The sequence below is a fragment of the Bison bison genome, unplaced genomic scaffold (assembly GCF_000754665.1).
Source record: "Bison bison bison isolate TAMUID 2011002044 unplaced genomic scaffold, Bison_UMD1.0 scf7180017864381, whole genome shotgun sequence".
NCBI classification, from domain to species: domain Eukaryota; kingdom Metazoa; phylum Chordata; class Mammalia; order Artiodactyla; family Bovidae; genus Bison; species Bison bison.
Window position 1 is genome coordinate 2,373,286 of NW_011494953.1, and position 13,709 is coordinate 2,386,994.

The following is a 13,709-nucleotide window of genomic DNA, read 5'->3' on the forward strand; positions in this document are numbered from 1 at the left end:
CTTAAATACAAGAAGGATTTAGGTGGATGGAAAATAGTAAGAAGAGATTTTATGTGATGGGGAACAGCATGAGCAAACATGTAGAGACAGAAAAATATGCATAATATTGATGCTTTTGCTGCAGATTAAAAATCTTGATTAAAATTGGATTAAACATTAAGGACATCTATTATTAGATCCTTTAACCGAGAAGACTTAAGGTAGAGTAAGCATCACGCCCAGAACTTAAGTCTTTACTTTTCAACAGTTTTCTTGTGTCTGGCTTTCTAGCAGGAAGGCTATGTTAATCTCAGGAATTCATTCAGATGTAAGATTGTGCAGATGAAAAAGAGGCCATGTCTTCCTGTCTTTCCTAAGTCTGTTCCTTTCAAGGCAGAATTGTTTTCCCTTTCTCTCTCTTTGGCTGTGGGCATATTGTCAAGGGAAGTAGGATTGTCATGAGTGGCTCAGATGAGTGCTGATCAACAGAAAATATAATGAGCTACGTATGTAATTTTAATTTTTTTAGTAGTCATTTGAAATAAAAATATTTTAAGGTGAAATTAATTTTAATAATATATTTTATTTAATTCAAAATAGCCAAGATAATCTTAGCATATAATCAAAATTTTTTAATTAATGAAAAATTAAAAAAATTTTTTTTAATCTAGTGTGTGTACCAGAGCAAATAGTCTCAATTTGAGCTCATCCCATTTCATATGTTCACTAGCCATGTGGATACTGGTGGTTACCATAGAAGGCAGTGGAACTTTGGACTACCAGTTTGTGAGTGGAGTAGATATTGGTTTCAACCATCCTAACACCACATGTAGCAGAGTAGCATCTTGGTCTAAGTTAGGTCCCACGTTCTTCACTGTCAGTGATGGGAAGTCCAAATTACTCATCTGAATCTCCCAGTGAAAACATCTGCTTTTATACAGAAATCTGGTGGAGTGTGTTATTCCACTTACATATTGTACTATACATAACAAGGTAAGTTCTTCCTAATGGGAAAAAACAAAGTGGGCAATGCAGAACCTCATCACTCTTTCCCTTTTAGCTTACCACTGTTTTATCCTTGACTTTTAATTTTTTGAGTATCTTATGACTTCAGTTTATACTGATGAAAAACCCAGACATTGTTGATCCAAACAGGTAAATGCCTTTTCTATGCTTTAGTATACATCAATTTTACTCTTGGATTCTTTTATAACTTCCTTTTTTTTTTGCATCTGTGGCAGATCCTTCATGAAAGTAGCTTATTTTTTCGTGTTAATATCTTGAGATCCATTGTTTTCTTTTTAATTTTGAAAAAATTTTTTCTTTTATTTTCTGAAGTGTTTTTAAATTAAATTATAGACATAATGACGTTTCACTTCTAAATACTTCATTATATATCTCTGAAAAATAAGGACATTTAAAATACATAGGCATTCCCATCCTCATCAGAAAAGATGGCCTTTTTCCATCTGTACCTCTCAACGTGGGGCCAAGAGGTGAGAGAGCTGACGTTTACTGAAGAGTTAACACCCGCTGCAGATCTTGTGACTCTACATGGACCACAGTCAGGAGTCTTAGGGAACACTTAGGATGGGTCCCTGAAGAATGTGGGTTCTGAAGGATGATAGGAAGAGACACGCTTGGTTATTCACATGAGCAAATGCATAACTACCCTACTCCGAAACAGTTAGACGGCTCTGCGTATGTAAAATCACTCTTGCACGAGCCATGGAGCAGACGCCATGGGAGACACCCAGGGAGAGTAGGACTTCTGCCACAAGCCGAGGCCAAGTGCGACAGAGTCCAGTGGTCTTCCTGGGGTTCCATGGCCTGAGCAACCAGGTCTGTGTTCAAGCTACGGGTTCTAATGGAAATCACACTTTGTGATAACTGCCAGTTTAAACAAGTATAAACTTGATCAGTCCAGCTGATATAGTTAACACTTTAGTAAACTTTATTTCCAACCTGAAAGAAATAAACAAAATAAAATACATAGCCATAGTATCTTTATCAAGACCTAACAGAATTAATCATAAGTCTTTAATATCATCTATCTTCATTTTCAAGTTTTCCTGAATTGTCTCCAGAACATCAATGGGTTATTGTGTTTAAACTTGTTTAAGGGCAATAGACTAAGAAGAGGTAAGGTTGAGGGATGGATGCATGCTTGTGTTCACGTGTCAGGAGGATCCTTTGTGAAGAAAGACTCGGGAAAGGGAGAACCCCTTGTTTGATAAAGTCATGGTATATATACATGGAGATCGGATGAACCTTAGAAAGGCAAAAAGGATCTGTCCGTCCAAATTTGGAAAGCAGGAAGCAGAATCTATAGTATTTCACCCCTATTTCTCAAAGCAAGAGACCGAGGTAGGTGTTAAGGAGATGAGAGTGACAGGGCTGGGAGGGACAGTGTTAGGATGGCCACTTTGGAAAATCAGTCAATTATCCCTCTTGAATCTTCTTCAAATCAACTCCTTCCCCCTTAGAACAGGTGTGAAAGGTTATTCGAGATCTCTTAAATCCACTGATGGCTTTGGTTCCTTTCTCACTGATTTTCTTTGTATGAGATAATCCATATAAATCTTAGGATGCTGCTTATGCATTAGAAATTGTTTAATAAATGTTACTATTGATATTATAAAACAGATATAACAATAGAGCTGATATAGGAAAAGCCTTTAAGGGTGAGTGAGGTTGCCCAGGGAAAACACAGAGACTAGGAAAAGGCTTGGACAGAAGACTGGGAAATACCAATGCTTTAAAGTGTTCTAGATAAGAAAAAAGAAGCTAAGCGAATTGAATTGAGAAGTAAAGGGCAGGAAAACAGGAGAAAAGATTGTCATGCCACTAGTTACAGTTTCCCAAACATGTCATGTAGTTCCATGCCTTTGCTCAAATTCCTCTCTTGTCTTCTCTGTCTGGCAAATCACTATTCTTTCAAGGTTCAGCTTATGTTATCAACTTTTCTCATTCTAGGCAGAATTTTTTATTTATCTTGTTCTCATACCTGATGTACTTCTGGGAAGTGGTTCTAAATGGGTTGCAGATACCTTTGAAAATCAACACAAAACTTCCCCCCAAAATAAACATTTCACTCTTTGCAGATAATTTCAGGGGATACCTGTGTTCCCTGAGATCTCTTCCTTGGACCCCAGATTTAAAACCCCTGGTTTTTGCTCCTTTGTTTTATTTCAGCGTCACTCATTTGGGAGTGGTGGGCAGGGGTTAGACAGTAAATAAGCGCTTAGAACTTGTAATTTACAATTTTTGTGTTTGCAAACCTTGAAAATAATTTTAGTAATGTTAAGAAAAATGCAAATAACTGTCTTTATTTTGCCTGTATAATTCACAATATGTAGCAATTAAAATATTTGCCAAAAATTTAGAATTGCAGGCTTATATAGAAGTTTGATAAAATGGCTAATTTTAAAGTTTAATTATCTCAGTTTGTTAGTAATAACTCATAAGGCAAGAAATTCTGTTCATGTTGTCAGTCTTTTAAGGACAAATCTGTATTTGTAGATGGTGGACTATTCATGTTTAAATGTCTTGTAGAGAGTTCAAAATCTGGAATGGAGCTTTGGTGAAGACGTCTGAGCTAGAGACAGAAGGATACTTTTTATCAGCGACACAACTGTTGACAACCATTTTAAAGAAAAGAAGAGACCCCATAAGTTACTGATACTATTGCAAATGAAGATACAGGAGTCAGAAAGTAAAGATTATGAATCAGCAGGATTTTGGTCATATTTTCAGGTGTATTTACCGATTATTTTTCTTCTTACAGCCAAGTGCAAGATCTGTGAGTGGGCATTTGAGAGTGAGCCCCTGTTTCTCCAGCATATGAAGGATACTCACAAGCCTGGAGAGATGCCTTATGTTTGCCAGGTATTGCCTTTTCCTTAGGAAGCTTTATTTAGTCTTTTGCTCTCAGGCTGAATATGAAGAATCCACTAATGAACATTTCCCAGTATCTATTGCACAAACTCAGTTTAAGGAACACTGAGGAAATACAAAAGAAATACTGAACCCAGGTTCTATTTTCAGGGTTCATCATGCAGGAGAAAAACAGAAAGGATATATGCATGTACCCAGCCGAGGAACCCAGTCTTGGAACACAATGCCTGTAGTAAGGGAGTGTCTGGGACTTCCCCGTTGGCCCAGTGGCTAGGATTCTGCACTCCCAGTGGAGGGGGCGTGGGTTTGATTCCTGGTCAGGGAACTAGATCCCACATGCAGTTCTAGACCCAGTGCAGCCAAATAAATAAATATTTTTTAAAAAGTGAGGGAGTGTCTGTCTCCTGAATGTTCCCTGTGGAGATAAGAAAAAAAACTGCTCCTCTTAGCCAGAATTTGGACTTTTCAGACTTTGCTGTCCTTCCCATTTTTACTATATTTCACGGCTGAATTCATGATCACAAACATAACCCTGCATTACAAAATCAGAAAAATAACTTGATTTCTGTACATTTAGGAAAATTTTTTTGTGTGTTAACATTTTTGTTGCTACCCCTTTCCTAAGGCCTCAGTTGTTCACTTCACTTCAGCTTATTTTCCTTACGTGATGCAGGTGTGTCAGTACCGCTCCTCACTCTACTCTGAGGTAGACGTCCACTTCCGGATGATCCATGAGGATACTCGGCACCTGCTCTGCCCTTATTGCTTGAAGGTCTTCAAAAATGGCAGTGCATTCCAACAGCATTACATGAGGCACCAGGTACCAGACACCAAGCGATTGCTCTGTTTAATTATGGATGCTGGGGCCAGGTCTGAGCGAGGCAAATAATTTTGGTTGAGAAGATTATATGTGTGAGTTTGAAAAATGTATTGAATTCCAGTAATATGTACCAGGCACTGGGCTAGATGCTAGAGATTTAGTGGTTAAACAGGAGAGTTAAACAGTACAATAAAGCAGGAACAGTGTTGTGTTAGGGGAAATACAGAATATAAAAAAGAACATAACCTACTCTGGGAACCTAGTAAGTCTTACAGGAAAAGGGTTGTTCAAGACCCGAAGGATAAGTAAGGATGAGCCAGGTGAAGTGGACTAGAAGGACAGCATGCCCAGGGGCACAGCGAGGCTCAAGGAATTGAAAGTTCAGTGTGGTGGGAGTGTGTAGGGTATGGGGGAGGTTGGAGGTTAGAGAATCTTAGAGCTGTAAAAAGGAGTCTCCAGAACTTCCCTGGTGCTTCAGTGTTTAAGACTGCACTCTCAAATGCAGGGGGCCCAGGTTCAATTCTCAGTCAGGGAACTAAGATCCCCCATGCCTCACAGCACAACCAGTAAATAAACAAACCTGTGGCTTTAACTGACCAAAAACTAAAATAGTTTAAAAAATAAAAAGGAGCTTCAACTTTTACTATAAAAAGTTGTTGGGAGAAGCCTGAGGAAAACTGCCAAGAGGAACTTTGAGACATGACTAGTAAAATATCAGGTGGTATCCTGGATGGGAACCTAGAACCAAAAAAAAAAGTGTATGTGAAAACTAAGCAAATTAACATAAAACACAGACTTCTGTTCATTAAAAAAGAAGTTGATGTTGGGAAGCCATTGAAGAGATTTTCAAATCCTGGACTGATGTGTTCACATTTGCTTTTACTTATGATTATACTGGCTGCTCCAAGAGTTAGGGAGGCAAGCCAAAGGCTTTTTCAGTAGTTTACCTGAGAGATGATAGTGGCTATTGGCTTTTGAAATGAAGATGAAGAGGATGAGAAGATAAATGCTATCTGTAATTTAGAGATGGATTAGGTGAAGGTAGTGAGGGAGTAGTTAAGAATAGTGCCCAGGATTCTGTCTTGGGTAATTGGATGAATGCGGAGACTATATTGAGATAGGAACACTGGAGAAAGTAACTTTTGAGGGGAGGATTCTAAGTTCGGACGGATATTCTGAGTTGGCAGTATCTGTGGACATCAAGTGTAATTGAATACTAAATAGTTGGATATATAGGTCTGAGGCCTGAATTGTGAAAGATACTTAGAAATCATCATTATATAAATCCAGTAGATTTAAATTTGTAAGTGCTAAGCTTCACCCCCACCCCCAAACCCCCAAATTGAGAATAAGGTGAAGGACCATTGAGTTCTCTCTCCACAAAGCCAGGGCCATAGTCCTGGAATGAAAATCCGAAGAGTCACGATGTCGAGGAAGAGGCTGGGACAAAAGCATTTTGAAGGAAAGTGTGTGGTCAAGTGTTATAAGAAGGTATCAGCAAGATAGAAACATGAGAGTCCAGCCTTTAATTTAGCCATTTTGTTGGTCAGCAGAGTAGAAGCCAGATTTTAGTGGACAGATGAATGAGAGGTAAGGAAATGGAGAGAACTTACTTAAAGAAATTTATGAAGGGCAGGACCAGGGGTGGCAGACGCAGGGAAGGAGGGATCAAGGGAGAAGTTGTTGTTGCTGCTGTGTTTTGGTTTGAAGATGGAATATATAAGCCTTTGTTTTAAAATGTTGCAGGAAAGGAGCCACTAGAGGAGGAGAGTGAAGGTACATAGAGAGGGAACAAATTAGAGAACAAGATGGGTGCACCGGTGGGTGACATCCACGTGTGTGCACACGTGCCCTTGCTTCTCGCTTGTAAGCACCTTCTTAGGTTCACACATGGTGCCTGCTGTAATCCACCGCTGGTGTATTTCCATACAGTAGCATAGGAACTGTCACCTGTAGCTGAGGTTATAGAGCCTTTGCTATCCTAGGAAGGAATCATAGACAGGTCTCCTGTTTCAATACTGGGCAGACTGAATCCTCAAAATGGCCTTTCAGGGAGGCATATCTGTATGTGTTGATATGTTAAAAGGGAAAAAACAGCACTGTGTAGGAAAGTACTATTGTTTTTTGTTAAAAAAGAGAAAGGAAAACGGGTGGTGAATGGAGACATTTGAGTTTGCTGTATGGTTATCTGCACAGACTATCTGTGAAAGAACACCCAGGAAGCTGGTAGCAAGTTGTTTCTGTGGAAGGGGACTGAGGAGTGCAGTTGAAGGTAAACTTACACATTAAGGAGTACAAAAGTATGATTTTTTTTCACCATATACATTTTATTATATTTTTAAAAAATAATATCCAGAAGTAGTAGCAATGTCCATCCACACTGTAAAAATAATAAGACAATCTCAAGCTTATAGTTTATCAAGGATGAAATGAACATTTACAGTAATTCAAATAAAAACAATAACTAAACTAAAAAAAAAAGTAGTAGGGCAAGTAAAGCTGAAGCCGCTCAGCCAAACTGTCAAAGCAAGTCAGGCATGATGCTCTGAGGACCTAGTTAACCTGGCTTTCCGTGCACCTTTCTCTGGGAGCATGGGACGTGATGATTCTCACCACCTAATAATAAGGCTTGTAACTGTATTGCAAAATGTATAAAGTTAAAGATTGAAAAATTAGGTTTGGTGTTATATTGTCTGTTTCATTTTAACTCTGTTAAATTATCAACAGAAAGATGGAAAGAATGCTATGATTGGCAATGATCTACCTTCTCCTCAGGAAGAAAATTCATTGGGAACCTTTAAAGGATTCTGTCTCTTTTTTTCCCCTTCAGAAGAGGAATGTTTATCACTGCAACAAATGCCGGCTGCAGTTTCTCTTTGCCAAGGACAAAATTGAACACAAGCTGCAGCACCATAAAACCTTCCGTAAACCCAAGCAGCTGGAAGGTTTGAAACCAGGCACCAAGGTAAAGGGTTTGTTGACATTGCCTTCGTGGATCCAAGAAGGGGAGGAATAGAGCTTTTCAGTGTTCTGCGGTTCTTTCATAGGTAGCGTCTAATTATTCCTTCCCTTGACTCCCAGGTGACAATCCGGGCTTCCCGAGGGCAGCCACGAACTGCTCCTGTACCCTCCAGTGATGGACCTCCTGGCAGCTTGCAGGAAGCAGCACCACTGGCCTCCTCAGCAGACCCTCTGCCCGTCTTCCTTTACCCCCCTGTGCAGCGCAACGTCCAGAAGAGAGCTGTTAGGAAAATGTCAGTGCCTTCAGTTGGAGGCTGGGGGCCGGGCGGGCACAGCTATTCCTGAGAGCCAGTGTCATCTGGTAGCCTTTTAAGCAGAGTCTGTTGCCTGAATCTGTACAGTTTGGGGACCCCTGAGGCAGTAATATGATTTTCTTTGTTTCTCGACAGGAGTGTCATGGGCCGGCAGACGTGTCTGGAGTGCAGCTTTGAGATCCCAGACTTCCCCAATCATTTCCCTACTTACGTTCATTGCTCTCTGTGTCGCTATAGTACCTGCTGTTCTCGAGCTTACGCCAACCATATGATCAAGTGAGTCAGGGTTAAACCAATGTTCTTCTCTGGGATTTCAGATTCTTCAGAACTCATTTCATTCCCTTCCCTGCTTCTGGTGATTCCCCCTTCAACTTTTAGAGCTGTTTGTGCACCTTTGCTAGCAGAGTCAGAGGCCAGACCTGGCTTTATTTGGCTTTCATTGGTCTGTAATCGTTTTGTACAACCTTGCTACTCAGAATGTGGTCCAAGGGCCAGGGTGCTTCTTAGAAATATGGCCTCTGACCCTGGTCACCACCCCTCTACCCTCAACCACAATATGCCTTTTAATAGATTTCCCCCCACCTCCAGGATCTATTTGCATATTAATAGGAAATATTAATGTGATAGGCTTGGGTTGAGGTTAGGATTGATTAAAGAGGCATTTCTTTTGTTCAGGCCTTGTCAATGGCTGGTGATCTCTAGTTTAGTGAGCTGAACCATGTAACTCATACAACTTTCTCTTTGTCTTTCTCAGCAATCATGTTCCACGGAAGAGCCCCAAGTATTTGGCTTTGTTTAAAAATTCTGTGAGGTAATGACAAACTTACTGATGGACTGTTAATTGTTCAAGCTTTTACATTAAATCCCTTATATTTGGGGTATAGACATATGCATTAACTTGAGAGGAGAAAAGAGGGACCTCTCTTTCTTTATTAAAGCCTTGAAGCTTAACTCTCAGTAGTCATTGCTGCATTTGTCTGACATACTCTTGACTCTCTTTCTCAGTGGAAGCAAGCTGGCCTGCACTTCATGTACCTTTGTTACCTCTGTGGGAGATGCCATGGCTAAGCATTTGGTATTCAACCCTTCTCATAGATCCAGTAGCATCCTGCCACGGGGTGAGTAAGAGCGATGGGGTTGGAGGTGGGACTAAGGATGCAGGTCATGGTGAGCCAGGTGCATCTGCTCCTGGCCTAACCCGTCCGCTGCTGAGACACACCTCACCAAGTTGGAAGCGTTCTAACCTGAGATTTATAGAAGGCTGGGAAAGCAGTAGATTTGCTTTTTTGGTTAAAATCTCAAGAACTGTCTCAGGAGGGTTTGTTTCTTCACCAAGCTAACATTTTTTTATTGTGTTATTTCCCATAGGACTCACTTGGATATCTCACTCAAGGTAACAGAAACTCGTTTGATGGTTTAATTTTTATTTTATAGTATGTTTGTTCTTTATTACTACTACAAATATTATTATTTTGTTTTCCTAATTTAACTGAGCTTTTTCTTCCGTTTTGCTAACCCTTTAGGCATGGCCAGACTCGTGACCGAGCGCACGACCGGAACTTGAAAAACTTGTACCCTCCTCCTTCCTTCTCCTCTAATAAAGCTGCCACTGTGAAGTCTGCTGGAGTCACCCCAGCTGAGCCTGAAGAGCTGCCAGCTCCCGTGGCCCAGGCACTCCCGTCACCGGCCTCAACTGCAACCCCACCACCCACCCCCACGCATCTCCAGACTTTAGCCCTTCCACCCTTGGCTGCAGAGGAGGCCGAATGTCTGAATGTTGATGACCAGGATGAAGGGAGCCCAGTCACCCAGGAGCCTGAGCCAGCATCAGGGGGTGGTAGTAGCAGTGGGATTGGCAAGAAAGAGCAGCTTTCTGTGAAGAAGCTTCGAGTGGTCCTGTTTGCCCTATGCTGCAACACAGAACAGGCAGCTGAACACTTCCGAAACCCCCAGCGACGCATCCGGCGTTGGCTTCGGCGCTTCCAGGCCTCTCAGGGGGAGAGTCTAGAGGGCAAGTATCTGAGCTTAGAGGCAGAAGAGAAACTGGCTGAGTGGGTGCTGACCCAGCGAGAGCAACAGCTACCTGTAAATGAGGAGACCTTGTTCCAGAAAGCCACCAAAATAGGACGTTCCTTGGAGGGGGGATTTAAGATCTCATACGAGTGGGCTGTGCGTTTCATGCTACGGCACCACCTGACTCCCCATGCACGGCGCGCTGTGGCCCACACTCTACCTAAGGATGTGGCAGAGAATGCAGGACTCTTCATTGAATTTGTACAACGGCAAATTCACAACCAGGACTTGTCCTTGTCTATGATTGTGGCTATTGATGAGGTCTCCTTGTTCCTTGATACGGAGGTACTGAGCAGTGAAGACCGAAAGGAGAATGCTCTGCAGACAGTGGGCACAGGGGAGCCTTGGTGTGACGTGGTGCTGGCCATTCTGGCAGATGGCACTGTCCTCCCTACCCTGGTTTTCTACCGAGGACAGGTGGATCAGCCTGCTAACGTGCCAGACTCTATCTTGCTAGAGGCGAAGGAGAGTGGCTACAGTGACGATGAGATCATGGAGCTGTGGTCAACCCGAGTGTGGCAAAAACATACGGCTTGCCAGCGCAGCAAAGGCATGCTGGTGATGGACTGCCACCGCACTCACTTATCAGAAGAGGTGCTGGCCATGCTTAGTGCCTCTAGCACTTTGCCTGCGGTCATCCCCGCAGGCTGCAGCTCCAAAATCCAGCCATTAGATGTATGCATCAAGCGGACTGTCAAGAACTTCCTGCACAAAAAGTGGAAGGAGCAGGCTCGGGAAATGGCAGATACTGCGTGTGATTCTGATGTCCTGCTTCAGCTAGTTCTGGTCTGGCTGGCTGAGGTGCTTGGTGTTATCGGGGACTGTCCAGAGCTAGTTCAGCGGTCCTTCCTGGTGGCTAGCGTTCTGCCTGGCCCTGATGGCAACATGAACTCACCCACACGAAACGCTGACATGCAGGAGGAGCTAATTGCCTCCCTAGAGGAGCAGCTAAAGCTGAGTGGGGAACAGTCCGAGGAACCCTCAGCTTCCACTCCTCGACCCAGGTCATCTCCTGAAGAGACAATTGAGCCTGAAAGCCTTCACCAGCTCTTTGAGGGTGAAAGCGAGACCGAGTCTTTCTATGGCTTTGAAGAAGCTGACCTAGATCTGATGGAGATTTGAGTGTTGGGGTCACAAAGGGGTGTGGAGTAGGGGTGGGGAAGCGTGAGGGGGGTAGAGGCTAAAGGGGCATACCAAGTGGGGGTATTGGGTTTATATTTTTTAATTTTATGCCACCACTCCCCCCTGATGGTGACTTACATACATCCCTGTGGATTTGTGGATTATTAGGAAAACCTATAGCGATCATGTCTGAGCCGATAAACTGGCCTGTTGGTCATTCACTTCTGCTAAAAACAGGTTTTTGTGACTTTTTTTTAAATTTAAATCACTGTGTTTGGTATTTTTCTGACAAAAATCAAGAAAAAGAAAAAAAAATCCTTTGTGGGCGAATGTTAAATTTTTTGTTTCCCCTTTTACCTCAACTGTATCATAGTACATCTGGATTTTGTTTGTTTTACTGTGTGGCCAATGTCTTTGGGCATGATGCTATCCAACCATTGTCAATGTGAGAACATTTCTGAAGATGGGAAAGACAAACGTTGTAGCTCACAAACTGGTTTATTATATATATATATATGGATAAAGTTTTTTCATTGTGGTCTTAACACTTTTATATAAAAATGAAAATGGAAAAAGAATCCCACTGAACTCTCTCTTCCTTCTCCTTTCTTTCCTTCCCTCTCCAGAGATGTTGGTTTCCACAGCAACTCTAGATATAAAATTGTGGCTTTAAAAATGCATGAAACCACCTTTAATCATCCAAGATGATGAGGTTTTTTTTCCTCACCACCCTCCCTCCAACAAAAACACAATAAACCAATATTCTTTGCACTTGTGATCCTTGGCCCCCTTCCCCATTCTTATACCATCCCTCTGGACAAAGGATCATACATGGGTCATTAGCAAGCAGGAGGTACTGAGGTGATCACACAGAATTAGGGTGGAAGCCATTCCCAGTGTATGGGTCTTCATCCTGCAATCCACGGGGCAGTCCCTGCTTTGTCGAACTTCCTATTAAGTGGACAGCATACTTGTTCAAGGGATCACATGTCCTCCAGCCAGCAGCTAACTGTGCAAGAAGTTGTAATGAACTTTAAAAAGACCACTTGTTGAAATCCTGCTTACCCTGTGGCTTTCCCCTATTTCTCTTAATGCTTAGAGAAGAATCTGACCTGAAGAAGAAACATAGGGGTGTGCACAAAGAAAAAGACATGAATCTTTATTTTTCACTGCCAGCTTCAAGGAAAGAAAATTTTTTCTACAATTTGCATGAGGGATTTTTTTTTAATCATATGTACTCATGGCTATAGACTGAAATGTACTGAAACAGAGAAAAGGAGCAAAAGAAATCCAGGTCTACCTTTCCCACAACTATCCTGTCTTTCTATCCATCCTGAGGCTTTCTGCAATGTTTCCCTTCTGTGAGCCAAGGAGGCAACCCGCGTAGGCTTGTAAATGGTTCAACTTTAAAATGTACATAGGTGGAACATTTAATAAATTGAGGGGAAATGGATTTATAAGCAATGTGGTTTTTTTCCTAGGTGACCCTATTTGAACAGGCTTTCACGGACTGGGAGGTGCTCAAAATGTGATGGGCCTGGTAGTACACCACCTGTTTCTCCTCATCTGTTTTTCTTTTTGTGTTTTTTAACTCCCAGCACACTATAATATAGTGAACTGGAGTGATCCCTTCCGTAAACAGCTTGGCCAGCTTTGTGAACCCATGGCATATGAAAACTGAATGGAGGAACCACCTGGGCTTCTCTTCCCCAGCTTTTTGCCTGATGCCATTTTGACAGAATATGGACTTTTGAGTCAAAACTTTGCCTTTCAGAAAGTTCAAGAACTATGGTCAACTTTTATGTACAATGACTAATCTTTCTCTTTGGTAGTCTCTGCAGCAGCCCCAGACTTAGCAGAGCTGGGTTCCTGGCCTCTGCACACTGTATGACTTTCCTGATGGGTAATTTTTCTAAGGCCATAATACCAACAGTGGATCGACTGGGTTTTGGCCAGGAAGTTATTACTTTTGTGGATTCTGCCTGCATGGCTTAGTAGTAGAAGGAAGTTTTTTTTGTTTTGTTTTTTATAATTCAGTTTAATCAATAAACAAGTATTTATTGACTACTTTGTGTTGAGACTGTGTGAAATTCAGATTGAAAGCTGATGGTTTTCTTTTGCTTAAATTTTGCTAACTGTAATCATGATGACACAAGTGAAAGGGTTTTGATTTCTCCCTCAGCACTCACCTCACTGAATTTCAGGCATACCTTGGAGATACTGCAGGTTGGGATGCAGATCACCGCAATAAAGCAACTATCACAACAAAGCGAGTCACACATTTTTTGTGTTATGATTATACTACAGTATATTAAATATGCAATAGCACTATGTCTAAAAAAATTAGATACCTTAAAAAATACTGCCAAATAGTGCTTATCACCAGGTGAGCCTTCAGCAGGTTGTATCTTTCTTGCAGTAGTAACATTAAAGACCACTGATCGTATGACCCAGAGGGATGGTATGGGGAGGGAGGAGGGAGGAGGGTTCAGGATGGGGAACACATGTATACCTGTGGCGGATTCATTTTGATATTTGGCAAA

The 13,709-nt window shown here is 41.8% G+C and overlaps 1 protein-coding gene across 6 annotated transcripts in view; it reads left to right on the plus strand.

Moving 5' to 3' along the window:
* POGZ (pogo transposable element with ZNF domain) overlaps positions 1-13,233 on the plus strand; it is a 31,336-nt gene extending 18,103 nt beyond the window's left edge. For all 6 annotated transcript variants that reach the window (XM_010857508.1, XM_010857506.1, XM_010857507.1 and 3 more), the window contains 9 exons: positions 3,767-3,867; positions 4,550-4,696; positions 7,527-7,661; positions 7,778-7,950; positions 8,107-8,247; positions 8,726-8,782; positions 8,977-9,089; positions 9,340-9,364; positions 9,495-13,233. In XM_010857508.1, the coding sequence (XP_010855810.1) occupies positions 3,767-3,867; positions 4,550-4,696; positions 7,527-7,661; positions 7,778-7,950; positions 8,107-8,247; positions 8,726-8,782; positions 8,977-9,089; positions 9,340-9,364; positions 9,495-11,166 (2,564 nt within the window). In that variant the 3' untranslated portion in view covers positions 11,167-13,233. The remainder of the gene's footprint in view (positions 1-3,766; positions 3,868-4,549; positions 4,697-7,526; positions 7,662-7,777; positions 7,951-8,106; positions 8,248-8,725; positions 8,783-8,976; positions 9,090-9,339; positions 9,365-9,494) is intronic.
* The last annotated feature ends 476 nt before the right edge of the window (positions 13,234-13,709 follow it).